Below are 20,683 nucleotides of genomic sequence, written 5' to 3'. Positions count from 1 at the left end.
CCTGGTGTGCTGCAGTCCATGGGGTCGCAAAGAGTCAGACACGACTGAGCCACTGAACAACAACAACAGGATTTGAAACTTCAGCCTTCTTCAGACTGTAGCATGCATTTTCCAACTTAAGAAGCTTACCTAGTCGTAGCTGGTCAGCTAATTGCAATACCATGCTAATAAAGCCAAAATCACCAGTCCCCTAGTTTCCATTAGAAACCTTTGCTCTGTTTTAAGGCCAAAGATCTTGTTTCTTATAAGACAGTTCTCAGAATGAATATAGAGATGTACCCACACTCATCATTACCATTGGAAGAGCTGAAGTTTACATACCACTGGTGGTGCGCCTGAAAAGACTTTGGGAAAATACTCATTGAGATTAGTACCTGGGGTCTTCTTAGTCCATAACCTATTTCAGCAGATGTAAAGTTTACAATGGTTTTAACTCACAACCAATTCTTTATGAAATAAAAACAAATTTTCTTAATGTACGTCACATAAACTGAAAAGGTTTTGCTTAACTGGGCTGTGAGTTCCTTAAGAAGAAGAACCCTGTAAAAAAGATTTGTTTATAAGCTAGGCCCGGGTGATAAAAATAATAGGTAGAATTAGCCATTAGGCTATGAAAAGACATGGCGGAACTGTAAATGCATATTACTAAGTGAAAGAAGCCAGTCTGAAAAGACCACATACTACATGATTCTAACTATGCAACATTTTGGAAAGGCACAAACTACGGAGATACTAAAAAGAAATCAGTGGTTTCCAGGGGCTGGGAGGGCAGGAGGAACAAACATGTAGGGGATAGAGGACTTTTAGGACAGTGAAGTTATTCTGCAGGCTACTAATGGTGGATACACGCCCATTAGAAATGTGTCAGAACCCATACAATGTAATACATCACGGTGAGCAAACCCTAAATTAAACTCTGGACTCTAGGAGATTATGACCAGCCAATGTAGATTCTTGCTCCTTGAAGAAAAGCTATGACAAACCTAGACAGCATATTAAAAAGCAGAGACATTATTTTACCAACAAAGGTCCATCTAGTCAAAGCTGTGGTTTTTCCAGTAGTCATGTATGGATGTGAGAGTTGGACTGTAAAGAAAGCTGAGCACTGAAGAATTGATGCTTTTGAGCTGTGGTGTTGGAGAAGCCTCTTGAGAGTCCCTTGGACTGCAAGGAGATCCAACCAGTCCACCCTAAAGGAAATCAGTCCTGAATATTCATTGGAAGGAATGATGCTGAAGCTGAAACTCCAATACTTTGGCCACCTTTGATGTGAAGAACCCACTCACTTGAAAAGACCCTGATGCCGGGAAAGATTGAAGGCGGGAGGAGAAGGGGACGACAGAAGATGAGATGGTTGGATGGCATCACTGACGTGATGGACATGAGTTTGAGTGAACTCCAGGAGTTGGTGATGGACAGGGAAGCCTGGCGTGCTGCAGTCCATGGGGTCACAAAGAGTTGGAAACAACTGAGCCACTGAACTGAATGTGGATTCACCAGTTGTAACAAGTGTACCTCTCTGTCACAGGACGTTGATAGTGGGGGGCAGTTGAACATTATGGTGGCGGGTGGTATACGGGAACTCTCTGTGCTTCCCACTCAGTTCTGCTGTGAACCTATAACTGCTTTGAAAAACAAAGCCTATTTAACAACAACAACAAAAAAAGCAGTAGGTGGCAAATGTCAAAACAATCTTGAAGAGTAAGGAGGAGCCATTTACAATATAATGAAAAGACCAGTTGACCTTACAGTTTTAAAAGGTGCCTCTTAAAAGGAACATTCTGTACAATTTTTTTTAAAGGCACATTGACAATAACCTGATGACGCGATGCAAAATAAAACACACCTTTGTCTGAGCAGGGATCTTGTCCTGTATCTTGCTCAGCGTTGTGGTTTCCACTCTTGGAGCAGTACTAGTGAATGGTATCTTTGGAATGGGTCGAGACGTGGTCAGCTCTGGACTCTCTCCATCCTCACCAGCTCCTGGAAGAATAAGCAAAGACGAGCTAAGCACACGAGTCACGACACAGAATTCTACAGTATCAGGCTACTTGGTCTAAAGTTGATGATGACAGAGTCATGTTTTTTCACAATACCTGCTCCTTAGGAACTCAGCATAAACCTTCCTGCAGTCTTCAGAGCAATAAAGAAATGACTTCAAAGTGGATCTGTGGGGAGTCTGGCATTTTTTTCTATATTATTATTATTATTCCGAAAGTTCTCAAGTAGCCCTTTTAAAAATAATTTATTTGGCTGCATCAGGGCTTAGTTGTAGCATGAGGGAATGTTTCATTGTGGCACACAGACTCTCCAGTAGTGGCCTGTAGGCTCAATAATTGCTGCACCCGGGCTCTCTGGTTGCAGTGCATGGATTTAGCAGCTCCATGGTATATGGGGTCTTAGTTCCCCGATCAGGGATCGAACCAATGTCCCTTGCATTGCAAGGTAGATTCTTAACTGCTGGACCACCAGGGAAGACCCTCAAGTAGCCCTTCTTTTACTTGTGTGTTCAGTTTCTCCTCCTCAAGAGATTGCTTCCCTTCTATGCTGAAACATGCTATATTTTCCATTTTCCATCACAACAACAATGAAAAGGGAACACTGACCCTTTATCTGAGTGAGCTGCTGCACTTCCTCCCCTGTTTATAGTCAGACTTTCTCAGTGGTGTGCAGACTCACTGGCTCCTTCCCACACCATCTATTCCACTTTCTGCTCTACTCCCCCGAGTCAAATGTTCCCTGTCACCACACTGCTGGCATGTTTTCTTAAGGTCACCATTCCCCTTCACATACCATATCCAGTGGCATTTTCCAGAGTGGTCCTCATCTAATTGAACCTCCTAGTATCACTGGTCGCTTGTCAACTCTCACCTCCTTTCTGATACACTGCCTTTGGGTTTCTATGACTTTGACTTCCTGGCTTTCCCCTCACCTCTCTGGCTATTTCTAAGTCTCCTTTGCAGATTCACTGTCTTCTACCTGGACACAAAATATGAAAAGTTCCTTAAGGTTGAGCCCTAGGCGGCACCTTACTCTACACTTTCTCTCTCACCCATGGCTTCTGTTACATCTAAATACAAATGAAACCCAAGCTAACCCAAGTGGTTCCCTTCTACCACTCCTCCGAAATTTAGACCTACATATCCACCAGCCTACTTGGCATTTTCACTTGAATGACTCAAAGGTAGTAAATACATCTTGGTCATGTTCAAAATAGAACTCATGAAACAGACCTGTGGTTGCCAGGGGAGAGGAGGTAAGGAGGGAAGGATTGGAAGTTTGGGATTAACAGATGCAAATTATGATACATAGAATGGATAAACAACAAAGTCATATTCTATAGCACAGGGAGCTATATTCAATATCCTGTGATAAACCATAATGGAAAAGAATATGGAAAAATATACACAACTGAATCACTGTCGTACAGCAGAAATGAACACAATATTGTAAATCAACTATCTGTCCATAAAATTTTAAAAAACTAGAACTCATGATTTCCCTGCCTGTCCCTCTACAAACGCAGTCTTTTCTCCTCACGTTATCTGGCAGTGAGTGGAACCCTTTGTTCCTGTAAATCACAGCTCTGGCTCCCTCCCCTCTTCCTCACCACCACATTGAATCCATCACCGGTTCTATGGATTTCACCTTCTTTTTATGTCTCCACTCTTAACACCTTTCTGGAGTTCCCGGGCTTCCACCCCGTCCAGTCTTCCCACCGCCACTGTACCTCCCTTCTTCCTCGTTTCCCTCTAGTCCTCTGTGCACAGACGGGCTGCAACCCATCACTCTCCTGTTTAACACCATACCAGTGGCACTCCACTGCTCCCAAGGTGAATAGAAAACACCACCGCCTCTTCTTGTGTAGTCGGTCCTGGCCTACCTTTCAGTTTCCTTCAGCATCATTTATCCTGTTATCCCCTAGACTCCAGCTGTGGAGTCTGATCTTCGGCCAGAAGTCTTTGCCTAGTTAATTTCTAAACCTCACCTCTCGACTTTTAGCACAAATGTCATTCCTTGGAGAAGGCCTTCCTTCCACATTAGAGTCTTCATCACCTGCTTATTTAGCACCACCTTTCTTACCCTAAGACTGCATTTATCACAAGCTTCCTATGGCTGAGGGATTGCATTTGATTGGCTCCCCAAAAGAGTGTCTAACAAAATCCCAGCACCTCCAGGCGCTGACCCAGAATCTGTGCGGTAAGGACTGACAACTGACTTCCAACTGGACACTATGTCTTTTGTTTGTTCATTTTGCCTTTTTACAAAAATAACATTTGAGAATTGTTCACATTCAAATACAACATTCTTTTTAAGTTGATCATTTGTCAAACTTGTAACAACTCAAAAAATCCAAAGTCTGTAACTCAAACTAACCTGCTTCCTCAGACAGGAAAAAATGATGAATAGCCCCAGACTCCACATGGAATCATGTTAAAATAACAAGCAGTTCAAAAAATATGAGGTAAGATACTAGGAAAAGTGCAAAACTATGAATATGACTCATTTTAAATATGTTAATATATTGATTTCCTCCAGCATGTACACTCATTATTTAGGGAAAAAAATGGTGAAGAGTATATTGAAATAAATATGGGATTTGGCATTAAACAAACTTAGTACTTGTTCTGGCATTTATTATCTCTGTGACCTTGGACAAATAATGCTTGAGGTAGTTTCTTCATCAGTAAAATGGGGATAACAACCACTAATTCTCAGAGGTGCAAACATTATATATATATTTTTGAATTATATATATATATTTGAAAGCATTCTGTGTACATAAAATGTTACATAAATGTAAGTCATTAATAATGATGGGTCCAAATACACTGCTCTCTCATATCAGCTTCCCTGATTTTCCATCGAAATTTTATACATAATATGACTGATTTGCTTCTTAGGAAAAAAATTCAATGAGAAATGAAAAATTTTCAATTAAGGGTTTTCGAGACTCTTGGCTTACAACAGCTACAAATACAAATCGCCAAATTAGGAGTTTGGATAATTTGTTGTGAAAGAAGAGATTTTGTAAAGTAGAAAATTCTCTCAAGTTAGCACTTCTTAAATTAGATGAGTGACCCACCTCAGGTGGCTCTTCCACTGCATTTATCATCTTTATTAAAAAGATTGACCCTCTTGCCCAAACCAGAAATCTGGGGACCCCATTGATCACATGCCCTTCACCCCTGACTTTCAGCTCTCACTGTCCTCTGTGCCTGAAACAGCTTAGCCTTGAGCCAAAGCCTGTTTCTACCCTGGAAACTTTCCTGCTTAAACTCTCATTCCTAAAATCAGTGTCATCCCCTCTTTCTCTATCATGGAACTATTTTTATCTGCTTCCACTGTTCACTGAGTCTCTTCTTTAAAAAAAAAAACATTTTTTTTCTACTTCCTAAAGAAATACATCTTTTAAAAAATAAGGCATTTTTTTTCACAGATGAAATTGGGAAATAGGGAATATAGGAAGGAATAAATAAGATTATTCCACCATCAGAGAAAGCATCATTAGATTTTATTTACTAAAGTGTCCCTAGCACCTAGAATGGTGTCTATTTCCCCATGTTACGGGCCATTATTAAATATTTGTTGAATGAATTGAATAAGCATCTGCATATCATCTCATCTCCTAGTGAGCTGTTCATTTCTGACATGACAGTTTCACTCTCCAAGGACTCTTGCACTCTCACAATGTTCCTTTTTTATAGTATTCTCTTCTTGTTTCAACATTAAAGCACCTTATCGCTCCAAATTTAGTACGTTTTTCTCTAAGTTCTCACTGTTAGTTTCTGTTCTCTTCCAATTTGGGGGTATAGGAAGGTCTGGATCTTTCAGAAGTCCTCCTGTAAATGTCCAGGGAGCCTTGGTTGTCTTCTCGTATTTAAGAGGGAAAGGTTGAGCAGCTGACTAGAAACTCTGAGCACACAGGAGAAGTCTGTCAAATGCCAATGTCAGTATCTTAGAGTTATTTCCTTTGAGTTGGTTCAGGTCCCTAGAGAGAGTGAAGGCCAAGTTCTGGGAACTGACTGGGAGAAGACAACTGCGAAAATCTCTGCATTAACCTAAGCATTAATCTAAGAACTTGTTCTCCCTGTTTTCAATGTGGGCCCCCATCCCCAAATGTGCCTGGTACATTTCCAGTCCAAAGACCCTCTGTTTTTTCTCTCCAGATAACAAACCTCCAGTTTTCTTCTCAGGTCAGGAGTATCAACCCCTTTGCTGCATTCTGATGGGAAGGAATTAGGGAATCCACTTACTTTTTTTTTTTTTTAACTTTTTATTGTGTATTGTAGTATAGTTGATTAACAATGTTGTGATAGTTTCAGGTGGGAAACCTACTTAGTTCATAAACTTTCAGTCAGTCATCCTGAGTTTAGTACCATCTTCACCCTCCATCTAGTGGCGTGAATTCTAGGGCCCTGTGGGGACTCTGCCGTGTAAATTAGCTTGCTTCTTTGCTCTCCCCACCCCCGCCCCCATCCTCACCCCATAGCTGGCTAACTCAGCTTTCTCATGTCTGCCAAGTCTGTTACTACAAGCCCATCTGCCTCCCAGCTTTCAAAACACTGTGGCCTTTGGCTCCTATACTGTTCCATTTGTCCTCATGAGTTAGGCCCAGTTTGTTTTGGGCAGTTTAGCTGGGTATTGGAAGGTATATACCTTCAATCCGCTACCTTTATCCAGAACTCTGCATTTAACTCTTAAACACTTTTGTTGTACAGCACCTTCTTAGGCTATATCATCCATGACATGGTGTAACAATTATTTTTTTTCTCATGTCTACATTTTTCTCATCTGACTCTTGGTTCCTTGAGCACAGAAACCTAGTTTTTCATCTCTGTGTGTCCAAAGAATATGGTCAAGCATCTGGCCCACAGTGAACGTCCATGGAACGTTTAAGTGGATGGTTGAAGCTTCCATGTCTGTCAATGCCCACCCCTGAGCCCACATATATAGTAAGAGGATGATACATCTTCTCCCCTGGGAGGTGCCCTCTGGGTCTCGGGACATTCCTACAGGTTCTGTGCTCCTCTACTGAACAGTGTGACAGCACTGAGAACAGAGGGAACATTGGCCAAGGAGACCCCAGTTTCCACCAGGGATGGTGCATCGCCGAGGCAGGGTCTCCTCATTCTAGAGTGGGGCTTCAGGACACAGGAGGCAGTAGAGCAAAGGAGCGAAGAGAACACACTCTCAAGCCCAGCTCCCTGGCCCCTATCCCAGCTCCACTTCCAACAGTGTGTGTGATCTGAGGCAAGCTATTCAGTCTCCTCAGGCCTCAGATTTTTTTTCATATGAAAAACAGAGGTAACAGAATCTGTCTTTATAGAGATGTTATAAGACTAGGAATGGTGTCTGACATGCAATAAATAAGTAATAAGTAAAGAGCTTTACAAGTTTTAGTTATAACTTCTGCTACCTTTAAGCTGAAAATCAACATCTCCAGTATAGTGCAAGGAGGTTTCCAAAATCCAGAACGATACACTTCTTTGCAGCAATGATCTGCCCAAGGTTGCAGCCAAGGCAGAAGCAATGTGGGCCCACATTTAAGTCTGAGCTCGATCTGTCTGATGAGTGGTTCAGGATTTCAAACGACCACTTCAATCCCCTTCCACCTGGATGGGGGACATGGGGGGCTTCCAGAGGAGCAGGACTGAATCTGCATTCTTTATATTAAATTTAAGGACCATCTTAGCAGAAATCAGAAAAATGACTTGGACAACCTCTACAAGTCTCTAACAACTCTCAGATTCTAAGATCTGTGAAATGAGGACCAAAATGTATGTAGAGGTATATTTCCTGAGACATTTTGAAGAAGACAGTTACAAAGCACTTTTGAGGTGTTAACCAAAAAAAGAGGTGCCATGAGTGAACAGTATTAATAGAGTTGTGGGCTACAGAGAACAACTTTTCACACTCATCCTGCATGTGTGATATGTATCACTCTCCCCAGAATAACTAGGGCTATTTTTACATGAGCACTGCATTGTAAGCTCACTGTTAACTAGGTCGGCCACAACCCTTCTTGTCTTTCTCAGACTCGCCATTTTCCAACCTAAGATACTCATTCTTATGTAGCTAGATCTCTCCCAAAGACAAAATTTTAATTTGCTCTGGGTATTCTGAAGCCCACGCTGATCTGATTGTGAGACATCTACATTCAGCATTTGTTCAGTTGCTAACTCATGTCTGACTCTTTGCAATCCCATGCACAGCAGCACACCAGGCTTCCCTGTCCTTCACTATCTCCCAGAGTTTGCTCAAACTCATGTCCATTGAGTCAGTCCAATGGACTGACCCAACCATCTCATCCTCTGTCATCCCCTTCTCCTCCTGCCCTCAATCTTCCCCAGCATCAGGGTCTTTTCCAATGAATCAGCTCTTCACATCAGGTGGCTTCAGCTTCAGCATCAAATTCAGGGTTGATTTTCTTTACGATTGACTTGTTTGATCTCCTTGCTATTCAAGGGACTCCCAAGAGTCTTCAGCACCATGGTTTGAAAGTAGCAGTTCTTTGACACTCAACCTTCTTTATGGTCCAAGTCTCACATCTGTACATGACTATTGGAAAAACCATAGCTTTGACTACACAGACTTTTACCAAATGTTGAATGTAAAATGAAACTCAAATCAAGGAAGATCCTGGATAAGACTTGCCTAGCATGCTGCTGACCTCACCTTCCTGATCTGATCATTAATACATGCACTAACTCCTCCTCTTTCTCAGTTTCCTGGGAGCCTCCTGGCACAGGTGAAATATGTCCCAGGTATGGGAAATTGATTGCAAAATGATCAAATCCTTTCTCTTCCTTGTAGTGTTTTCCTCTGCACTGTGACAACCCTACAGCTCCCTTCACTAGGAGGCAGAGTCTGGGCTGGGCCTACGACTGGCTTTGACCTATTAAACATGGTAGTGAAATTGTGCCCATTCGAAGGCTTCAAGAGCCTTTGCACACTCCTACTTGCTATCTTGGGATCTCTGTCTCCTCTCTGTGGACAAATGGCTGGACTTCTGGAGAATGAGAGCCCACAGTGACCAGAGCCACGTCTGCCCGGCTACCCCACAGATATGACAGAGCCCAGCAAGATCAGCAAACTCAACCTGCAGCTGACCACTGACATGGGAAAGAGCCCAGTCAGGCCACCTAAATTGCCACCCTGAAGAATAAGGAGCTAAACAAAATGACTGTTGTTTTTAGCCACTACACTTTGGGATGGTTTGTTACGAGGCATTACTGAAGTAATAGATAACTGATACACCATAGGAGTTGAAGATATTAGTGTACAATCATTTTACTTGGCTGCTACATTCTCCCTCCTTCTTCTGAGCAATACACTAGCAGTAAGAAAGTATAACTCTTCTTGGTCTCATTTATAAGCTTTAAGGTAGGGCTGGCAGTTTTATGAAACTAGTATTTGAGGGTGGTTTTCAGGACATCACTCTGATAATGTTGACAGAACACTGACCACACGCCAAGCAGCAAGCTCTAAGAGTTACAGATGTATCAACCCCTTAAGATGCATGACAACCCTATGTGGGAGGGCTGATTATTATCTTCCAGTCTATAAATGAGGAAACTGAGGTTCAGCCAAATTAAATATATTCCCAAGATCTCACAGCTCAAGTAGCTGAGAGCTAGAATTCACACCCAGGCACTGTGACTCCACAGAGCGTGCCCTTAACAGTTATGCCTCCTGCTTGCTTCCCTGAAGCACATTCCAAAAGAGTGTGAGTGTATGTGTGTGTAAGAGAGGGTGTGTGTGTGCACGTGCATACACAAACACAGAGAACAGAGATGAGTGTGGATGCAGCTAGCCTTACCCGAGCCTGATGCAGACGCGTAGTCATCATCGTCAATAGGATACACTCCTGAAGCTTCTTCAATGGAGCTGTTGTCAAGGTACATGTCTTTATCAGATGTCAGCTCTGCCCGCTGAGAAAGCAAAGAGAGGCGAGGATGGTGAGAAATTAGGAAATGAGTTTATTCAGGCTTATACCTCAGTGACTACCTACCCTCTTTCCTGTTCCTTTAAGCCGATTTTTGTCCCTACCTTTCCTCAGCACACCCTGACAAGTCGCATGACGTCAAGGGCTGACCACAGACAATGCTCCTGAGGGAAACCTAACCCAGTGGATCCTCAGAAGATGCCTCAGAAGCACCTATCACGGGCTTATTTCCTCACTTCCCACTAAAGCTGTCTGAGTTCCAGTGGCCCCAGTGCTAGCTCGAGCCATCTGCTTTCCCAAAGTTACCGTGAGGCTCCTTGATTGGAAAAGCTGCAAGACAGTCAACTCATTTAAGACTTTCTTGGGGATGTATTAGGGTGCTTGGGCAAAATCACCTCCCAGGGATGCGTCAAGGTCCCTTGGACAATTACAGGCCCGGCCACACTGAGAGAGGCACCATCATGGCCAGGAGCTCTCAGGGGCCAAGGAGAGGCCAGCACCACACCCGCCAGGAGCAGGGCCCGCGAGGCTGTGGACTGGGGCAACAGCCCACCGCGAGCCGCATCTGGGGCCCACAGGCTTAGTGGAGCCTTAATGACAAATGCAGATAAACCCACACGAGCGCATTCTTTTTATATTCCTGGCACTGGGTAACAGCAAATCACACACTGAATAGGGAAAGGGATCATTCACTAAGTCGACCAGTTCCACAGCTTCTTAGCTCTTCAGTAAGAATTTTAGTATTAAAATTCAACTTAATCCTGCCAAGAGAGTCATTTGCATGAAGTGGAGGCTGAGTAGATGTATAATTTTTCTTAAATGGTTTCAGTAAATTGATATTTTACCACCAGTATCTCATGAAAGCCCAGAAACAAATACAGCAGCCTGTAAGCCTCTAAAAACACTTGTGTTTGGAAAAAGGCAGCACTCATTATTGTCCTATTTTTTTAAAAATCAAATGGAATGTTTGTTTTTAACAGGAATGACAAAAAAATGTTTCCCTCATTACAGTGGCTTTCATTAGATTTCCTTTTATTGATAAAATAACACCTTCTTCTGCTCCAGCTGTCACTGGACTGGAACCTTCCAAGGAGGACACCGGGGCCACCCCATCATGGCACCACTTTCTTCTCTAGGGTTTCGACAGCTGATTGGAGAGACCGTAGTGTCCTAAAGCCAAGCCAGTGTCCTCCAGGCCTCAGTGACAACTACCGTGAAGGTATGGCCGCCCGCTTTGCTTAAGCGGCCACATCGGCACGTTCTGAGAACTGAGACCTTAATTAGACACTGGTTTCCCAGTGGCCTGGCCGGCAGGCACTGAATGACCACCCTGAGACAAGAGTGTGCTGGAATTTTCCTAGAACAGTCAGAGCTTAACTCTGCCCTCTGAGGCCATGCTGCATGATAGTAGTCTCCAAGGCTTTCACCAGTCTGGGCCAGGTTTCCCAAAGCTCGTGAACCTACAGTATCAGGAGCTGTGGGTTCCACAGCCCCACCATCAGCGTCACTGACCCTGGCAGTCTCTTAGCTTCTACAAGAGCAAGGACTGTGCTTCATACACCCTCTGTTCACCCAACTCCCCACAATCACACCATCTGGTGGGCAGCAGGTGCTCACCAAACCCGGCTTGGGCCGTTTGCTGTCCTGCGTGCACTAAACTTTGTCCTATGAACTCCACCGGCAGAACCCTCTCATTCTTTCTCTCAAGTCCAGTCTACAAAACAGGCTCTGTTTTTTCAGACCTTCCATGTCCCCTTGTTAGGAACTACTATTTTGGATTTTGTAGCCTGTGAACAACTGAAGACAAAGGCTCGGTGTTATTGTTAATTGTCTGGTGTGCATTTTTCTGTGGCCCCTCAGCAGAGCACACTTGGAGAAGGCAGGGCCTCAATGACCTGAGTTCTCTGGCCCTTTTGGAAGGCATGGGGATTCAATAAATATTTGCTGACTGCAAATATTTATTGAAATTACCTAAATTTATTGAGATTACCTAAAACAAACTGGCCTTTGACTCAGGCTTCAGAGTTAACACATGTCACGAGTCCTGGGGGACTCCTACAGTTGATATCTTTCCATCTGAAGCCTCAGAGATCATCAGTCCCAAACTGTACACGTGGACAGGGACCTATTTGCGCAACCTTGAACTTAAAAGCAGAAACCTGTTTGCCTTTTCTCAACACTGAATGATTTTTTCCTCTTGGCTCTGTCAAAGAAGTTGGAGGTGACACGGGCCACACGAAATATTTAATCCCCACTTGTAAACTGAAAGTCTATTCATTAGGTGACCCAGTTGCTAGATGGGCACGTCTGTCACACGCACAGGCAGATGGGCCAAAACACGTCTCCCAGAGGACTGTGGCCACCTCACGACTCAACCACGCAGGCTGGCTTGACAAGCAACTCACTTCTCTATGACAACCAGCTCCTTAGGAGGAGGCTGTGGGACCTGAATTGCTACAAGACTTGGGCTCAGGACGCATCTAAAGAAGCTGGCACCCCCTCAGCCCCTCAGGCTCTGCGAGGCTCCAGGGCAGTCCTGGGGCTGATGGGATGTTTAATGTGCTTGAGGGCAGCTAAAAGGATTTGTTCCTCCACTGTCTGATGTGGTACAAATAATTATGTCATCACACTAAAAGTTATCTCCTCCTCTGACGTCAGGGGCACCAAGCATCTAAGAGGAATTGCCAATATCTATCCTTCCATAGAGAGCTTCACTGGTGGCTCGGCAGTAAAAAAAATCCGGTGAAGGAGTCGCAGGAGCTGCACATTTGATCCCTGGGTTGGGAAGATCCCTTGGAGGAGGGCATGGCAACCCACTCCAGTATTCTTGCCTGGAGAATCCCATGGACAGAGAAGCCTGGGGGGTACAGTCCATAGGGTTGCAAAGAGTCAGATACAACTGAAGCAGCTTAGCACATGCGTGCACGCACACACACACACACACACACACACACAACCTTCCATAGTGTGATCTCATATAAGCAGGCTTCTTTTCCCACAGTAGCAGATAACGCTCAAAGAAAACCTCCACTGTCTTTTCTTCAAAACAAACAAACAAAATCTTTGCAAACATGACAATTCCTTTGGTGAAGACTCCACACTCTGTGAAGAAAGGATTGCTACAGTTAACATGCCCAGAAAGGGAAATGAATTCTGCACTCACACTCCCTGGGGCAAGACACGCATCTTTCAAAAGCCAAGAAAGGGGTGACTTAAGAGTACGGCTTCTACAACAGCCAACTGTGATTTGCCTCGCTAAGCAGAAAACCCCAAGACACGCGGAACACTCTCGCGTTGGATGAGACAGAGCCCCTGGATGAAAGAAACCAATGGGGAGGAAACGTGAGAGGCCCAGCTCGACGGCAGGATTTCCTACCGAATTTGTTTCATTCGGGACTGGCCGTGACCAAGGGGCAGCGTCAATACTGTTGGTTAACAGAGCTCAGAGTACAAGCTGGAAGAAAACCAAAGCTGGTCTTCCAGACCTTTCTCCCCTCAGCTGATGCGAGACAAGCTGTGGGAGAGCAGAGGGAAGATGTGGAAAGCAACGAGGTACAATGAGGAGGAAAAGCAACCCCAGGACAAAACGGAGGTTCAGCCACGGAAACCGAGCCCTGAGTTATCTCCACAGAGGAGGTAATGCCTGAAGGCTGGTAAAATCTGCCATTGTCTCCCAACTCTATCGCTTCCTCCCTACCCTTCAAACTGCAGCAACCATGCCATGCTGGGCCTGGAACATTACAAAGGCTTCCTTCCTCGGCCTCCCCTCAGGGCTTTGTCTCTGAATCCATCATCTGCCGAGGGACCATTCTTAAACATGACCACATTGCTCCCCTGCTAATATAAAAAACCCTTTCTTGGCTCCCTATCTTCCACTGGATAAAATTAAAACTCCTTGGCCTTGAAAGACATTCTTCCACCACTTGACCTCACCTGCATTTCTAGTCAGTTACTGCCACTTCCTCCACCCAAACCCCAGGTTCCATGACACACACACACAAAAATAAAAAGCAACAAAAAATCTCCACTCAGACCTGGTGACATCAATTTACTTTATACAAAACCCCGAAGAGGAAATAAACTCCTCCAAGGACAGAAAATTGAGGGGCTCGCGTACTTGAGGATGATAAAAATCAATATTCTGACAAAATAGTTCAGCCTAAACATATATGATGTTTGTAATAAAAATGAACGGAGAAAATGCTGATTTGGTGCATAGAAGACCGCAAGTGCACTAATCTCAAAATGAAAAATATCACAAATCTTCCCATTGTCTCAGCAAAGAAAATTTGTGAGATGGCAACTGAATAAATCTACTTGCTGGTTTTTTTAATTATTAGGTAAAGCTTACATCCGGCAAATCTCATGTTTCAAACTGCCAGGGTGGAAATCTGTTATTTAGAAATCTGAGGTCTTCCTTAAAAGATACACTGCTTTATCTACTAGATGGATGTCCTCTAAATGCCTTAAACTAGTGCAACCGATAAACAGTGGTCGAGATAATTAAAGCTCAAAGCAGTAGGTGTTAAATTCACCTTATGGTAGAAACTGGGGCTTCCCTGGTGGCTCAGTGGTAAAGAATCCACCTGCAATGCAGGAGCTGCAGGAGATGTGGGTTGGATCCCTGGTTCCAGAAGATCCCCTGGAGGAGGGCATGGCAACCCACTCCAGTATTCTTGCCTGGAGAACCCCATGGACAGAGGAGCCAGGTGGGTTACAGTGTATAGGGTTGCAAAGAGTTGGACACAACTGCAGTGATTTAGCTTGCACGCACACATGGTGGAAACTTAGGCTTGATAGCAAAGTCAGAAAGTAGAAAGCCTCTTATGGATACCACCACCCCAAACCCAACCTTCAGAAAATTAGCCTTCAGACGTAAAAGTTAAATATTTGTGTGGCCTGTTATGACACTTTGAATCACCTCATAGGAAATAAGCACCTGGATGATGTTTCTTAGTTTTAGCATAAAGGCACATTCAGTCCTGACTTGGCCTCAAAGACTCAAATGCTTATTTACTTTCATGGTGATTACAAAGCACGAAACTGGCTGTAACTCTAGCTTATTTTTCCAGAGATGACTTAATAACCTATTTTATTACCAGTTAACACACACTGTAAATGAAATGATAATTAAAATTTTCTCCTACATAGTCCCACAGGGATGATATACTTGCCCTTAAGATGAACTTGCCAACTCTGGCTTAGGTAGAGCCCATGGGAACATATAATCTTAGAGCTTGACTGGACATTATAGGCATCCGGATGACCTATTTATTTCCAAAAGTGAAGACACAGAACACCACAGTGATAAAGTCACTTAAAAATCATCCAGTCTAGTTGGTGGTCAAACTGGAGCCCAAAACATTTGCCACCTAAATTCTGGGCTCTTGCTATTGAACTGTAATGCCCCATGACACGAAGCTATCAGAGCTAGTCAGCCTGGGGTTCAAAAGGATTAACTGTAGCTAACTGCTAAGTGTTTATCATGTGCCAGGCATTCTGTGCTAAGTGTTTTAAAAGCACTGGCACATTTAATCATCTCAACAATCTCCACTGCAGACCAAGGAACTGAGGCTTGTCCAAAGACAGACAGCTCAGAAGAGGGGAAGAGGGATTCATGTCCAAGTCAGGGCTTCAGAGTGTGTGCTCATTGAGAGTGCTGGCCTTGCTGGGCCTGCCCACTACCCACCCCTCCACCCTGCCTTGTAATTCACACGTAATCATAATGAAGGCCCTGAGAAGAATTGTAATACACGAGTCCTGTTGAACTCTGCTTGATCCAACACTTTCAAACTTTGGCCATGGAAATTCTCCCCACATGCCCTGAAAATCTATTTAACATCTTTTAGAACTAGTGTTTTTGGCATTATAGATGGGGAAAAATCTGTGTGAAGAGTTAGAATTCTAGCTTAACAATTTCTTCTCTGCCTAACATCCTGTACACTGCCCCTGTGAAGGCTGCCAACTGTCACTCATTCATTTTTAGTAACACCTTCATCTCTATTAGGTGTCCCATCCAAATCAAAGATGTAATGGAAGGAAAGAAACTTATGTTTACTGTTGGGAAGCATACTGTGGTCCCTGAACATGTGTGAGATATGACTGCATTATATATTTACAGGCAAGTACTACTGTATTTACCAAGCACTTATTCTAAGGACTTGTTTACAGAAAATGCTCTGCTATCTAACAATGGCCTAGACTTATTCTACCATCCTGTGTGTAACTCATACAAAAGCTGAGGTCACCCATGAAAGCAGATTCTTAAATTCCTACTTAAGAAATCCTTAAGAAAGGTCTTTAAGCTCAGACCTGCTTCAAACACCTACACTGGTCCTTAATTACATACAAAGCTAGTCTCTAACTTTAAGAAACACTTCAGCATGCCTTCCATTAAGTATGAATTTAGTTTAAATTATTTACTTGTGTCTATTAGGAAAATAAACCAATTCTGGAAAGAAAAAAAATCAGGTTTATGAAGGCAAAATCATATTTGGGTGTGAAGTATGAAGCAAAAAGATGACTGGGCTGCTCATAAAAATGTCACATTAAAAAATAAACTCTAAGAGAGTCAAATCATCAGCAACTGTGAAAAAATTCAACTAGTTCCATGAACCTTTTGAAACAAACCAAAGCATGGGAGATGAGAGAATTCCTACAGGTAACTACTTACAACCCTGCAGGTCTGAACCACTCATTCAGAATTTACTGGTCATGGCAGATTTTCCCGTTGGATGTGGTAATCTTACCTCACCCCTTAGAATGTACATTCCTTGAAGAGGCTGAGGAACCAGGACCAGGTCTGGTGTTGTCTGTATCTCCTGCTGCTTCAGAGCCAGCATATGGGTAAAGGTTCAACAAATAGGAGAGGTCACATTTTTCTGAAAGGCTGAAAGCAAGCTTAAAGCCACTGGGTGAAAGAAAATAACCACATATTTGAAACAAGTTACCTGGTTAAAACACATCGGGGAAAACTCAATCCGTGAACTCTTACAAGGTCTCCTTATGAAAAGGGGAATCTGGAATTTAGCCTCATATTGTGAGGAGGACTAACAGAAAGATAAGGATGACTTTAGAAGAATTTGCCAACTCATTAAGAATGCCTCCAATGAGCCGGGCACAACACTAGTCTCTGGAGTACATGGGAATGGCTGAAAAGTGTTTCAAAAAGGAACACTGAGTTAGAGTACTTCACAGTAGAAATTTTCTTCTTTGTTTTAAAAAAGAACAGAATGTGGGTCAAAGCACTTCGATTTTCTAGCCAACAAAGCACAAACAAAATCTTTCTCTAATAAAATGCTCAGCCCAACAATCAGCATGTTAAGAAAAACAATAGCAAAAAAATCTGACCAAAGGATTACTTGGCTCATCTCAATGTACATTTATGATTCAATAGAATCCATATCATTGTCACAGAAGATGTCTCACCATAGGTATGTTAGTGTACTGCTTCAACATTATTTTTCTTCCTACAGGGTTTGTCTATTGAGTCTACAGTATGGTCCTGGCTCAGTAAATGGTTTGGTGGGTAAATTTAAACCAATATCTCAAATAGGAGGACCCAGAAGCCCCTGTATGCTTATTTAACTGAAGGGTGCAATTCTCCTCTTCACCCCCGCCCCGACCCCCAAGCAGGCAGGATTCAGGGCCTCAGTCCCATTTCTCTTTAAACTAGGCCTTGGTAACACAAATGGCCCTGATTACGGACACTTCCTTGCCAATACACAAGAATATGCTCCCTTGCCAGTAATCGTATCACAGCCATATCACTCTACAAAGCCCCCTGTTCCACAGCCCTCAGTCTCTATAGGCCACCGTTTCACGAAGAAAAGCCACCAACTAAACTGAGCAGAAAGAAAGCTAAACCTTGCACCTAAATTCTTGACATACTTTATGCTTTGTCACCTAGAGAAAATTACAGGGTCAACTAATTAAATGCAAAATCTCTCACCTAGAGAGAGTTTTCACTTTGTCCTTTTGTAACTTTTGAGTTTCGAAACATCTATATTGTGAAATTCAATCCGTTTTTTTTTTCTTAATTTTCTTCCTAGGATTCAGTTCAGTTCAGTTCAGTTGCTCAGTCGTGTCCGACTCTTTGCGACCCCATGGACTGCAGCACACCAGGCCTCCCTGTCCATCACCAACTCCCGGAGTTTACTCAAACTCATGTCCATCGAGTCAGTGATGCCATCTAACCATCTCATCCTGTCGTCCCCTTCTCCTCCCGCCTTCAATCTTTCCCAGCATCAGGGTCTTTCCAAATGTAAACAAAACCAGTCTTCCTCTTCGGGGACATGGATGTCAAAAAGGAGGTAGGGGGTGAGGGGTGGGGAGTGGGGAACAAGAACAGAACACATCACAACTTTGCACTTCTCTTTGTGATAAAGGGTTTGGATTCTTGGTCCAAAGAGAGAAGGGAAGTTACCTGGGTCTTGAATTAAATTTGTCGGCACCAAAACTAGGGCTCTTATGGAGCAATGGATATTAAAGCAACGCCTGGGCCGCGCAGGGAGGGGGTTATGTTGAATATGCATGACACACAGAAGGAAAATGTTCATGACTTACAGATGTGCTCTGAGTGGCGCTTTCTTCCTTTTTTGGGATATCAAACAGAGGGAAGAGAGAGGTTTGCTGCCATGTTATTATAAGCACTGCTGCCTCTCTCCCTCCCGAACTAAAATATTCTAGTATTTATTTTGCCATCCATATGACCACAGTTTAGACTAGAGTAAAAATAGAAGCCGTGTGGGCCTAACCTGAAAAGTCCCAAGGGCTGGAGAGGGTCAGGATTAATATATTCTAACTGAAATAACCAGATTCTGTTTCCTGGTGGCGTTTGGCAGGGGAGGGGGGGAGAAAAGAGATTTGGAATGTATTTCTCATTCAGAAGTGTTTTGTAAAAACTACCATAATGGAACAGACTCCAAGTCAAGCACAGGAAGCCAAGAGGCTCTGGTTTAGATTTAATAATTCACTCTAAAGGCTTTTCAACTGCTACAATTTTAAGCCCCGAGGCACAGCCACATATATTCTCTACTCTATACGGGAGCTGACGGAGTGCCCCAGGATGCCAATGGGACAGGAAAATGGGAAAGACCTCAGGTCCAAAGGGCAGACCACACCCTGCCAGGCTCCAACTAATGCTGGAGAATAAACCTGCTCTCAAGAGATGAGGGGCAGTCGGTGAATGGAATTTCCAACTGAGCCTATTTCAGGTCTAAGCTAGCACTGAGATTGAACGTTGATACGGACACTTTCCTACAGGCCTGTAAAGAGGAACTCTATGTGAGAGATGCCAACTTACAGAAATGGGCACGAGCCCTTTGGGAAGCACACTGGCAATGTGTTTTAAGAAGATACAAAATCTTTTCCGCCATCTGATCAGATATTTCTACTCTCAGGAATTATCCTAAGGAAATAGTCTAAAAAGAAGGCGAGGTGGAATGTTTCCTACTGAATTAAGGCAAAACCACTGAGACAATGTAAATGTAACTACAGAAGGATAGCTATGTCAATTATGTATCATACATTAATTTTCTCAACATAGCCATTAAATATTATATCCCACAGAACAATGAGGAAAAATGTTTGGACAACACACTGTATTTAAAAAGTATATACTGCTTTATTATTTTCTAATATTACAACTCTAAAAATTTCAAATCAATAGAAAAATGAAGAGTTAATTGGTGAGGCTGGTGGCTTGTGAATGATCTTGTTCCTAATTACTGTTATATTTTCCCAACATATATATGCTGCTAAAGACACAAACAATGGAAATGGCCAGGAACCAGCTTCCAAACATCAACAGTACTTTTAACAGCTAATATATTTAAACAGACAGGTACATATATGTAGAAAGAGCCTAAAGAAAGCATCATGGAAGTATACAGGTATGTAAGTGACAAATATTAAAAAAAAAAACTGCACACTTCAGGAAAGTGCCACAGAATCACACCACAGTGCTTTGGTCACTCCTGATCCAGTTTATCTAAAGCCACAAAGGCAAAAGGTCTAATAAAATGGATATTTAATCACAAGATTCTAGGTTCTAAAATGCCCTGGGTCTCATTAGTCGCTAAGTCATGTTCGACTCTTATGACCCCATGGACTGTAGCCTGTCAGGCTCCTCTGTCCATGGGATTCTCCAGGCAAGAATACTGGAGTGGGTTGCCATTTCCTTCTCCAGGAATGGAGAATGGGTCTCATTACCCATCTCATTAGTTTTTCTTTGCTTCTGGGTTATTTAAAGCAGGGAAGATACTCCACGTCAAGGTGTGGCTGTCAACAATCTCCCTTCCTGTCTAGTCCCCACCTGCAGTGGCCACTATCTGACCTGGAAGCACTGTGCCCGGGACACACTCCAGGGCTGACGTGCCAGTGAGCCCTGAAGATGTTTTGAGTTGCTCCTGGTTTTCAGGGCCCATTCTGTTACATTCTCTGATAGCTCAGTTGGTAAAGAATTTGCCTGCAATGCAGGAGACCCCGGTTCAATTCCTGGGTCAAGAAGATCCACTGGAGAAGAGACAGGCTATCCACTTCACTATCCTTGGGCTACCCTGGCGGCTCAGCTGGTAAAGATTCCGCCTGCAATGCAGGAGACCTGGGTTCGATCCCTGGGTTGGGAAGATCTCCTGGAGAGGGGGAAGGCTACCCACTCCAGTATTCTGGCCTGGAGAATTCCATGGACTGCACGGTCCATGGGGTTGCAAAGAGTCGGAAACAACGGAGCGA

General features: G+C 43.4%; 1 protein-coding gene across 1 annotated transcript in view; it reads right to left on the bottom strand.

The window, feature by feature from the left end:
• Window positions 1–20,683, bottom strand: part of SDC2 (syndecan 2) — a 121,293-nt gene that overhangs the window by 8,292 nt on the left and 92,318 nt on the right. Inside the window, exons 2-3 of the mRNA XM_005900876.3 lie at window positions 9,824–9,935; window positions 1,847–1,983 (exon numbers count right to left, since the gene is read on the bottom strand). Coding sequence (XP_005900938.2) covers window positions 1,847–1,983; window positions 9,824–9,935 — 249 coding nt within the window. The remainder of the gene's footprint in view (window positions 1–1,846; window positions 1,984–9,823; window positions 9,936–20,683) is intronic.

The sequence above is a fragment of the Bos mutus genome, chromosome 14 (genome assembly GCF_027580195.1).
Source record: "Bos mutus isolate GX-2022 chromosome 14, NWIPB_WYAK_1.1, whole genome shotgun sequence".
In the NCBI taxonomy this organism is placed as follows: Eukaryota; Metazoa; Chordata; class Mammalia; order Artiodactyla; family Bovidae; genus Bos; species Bos mutus.
Note: the sequence above shows the minus strand (reverse complement) of the source record. Positions and strands in the feature narration are given on the sequence as shown.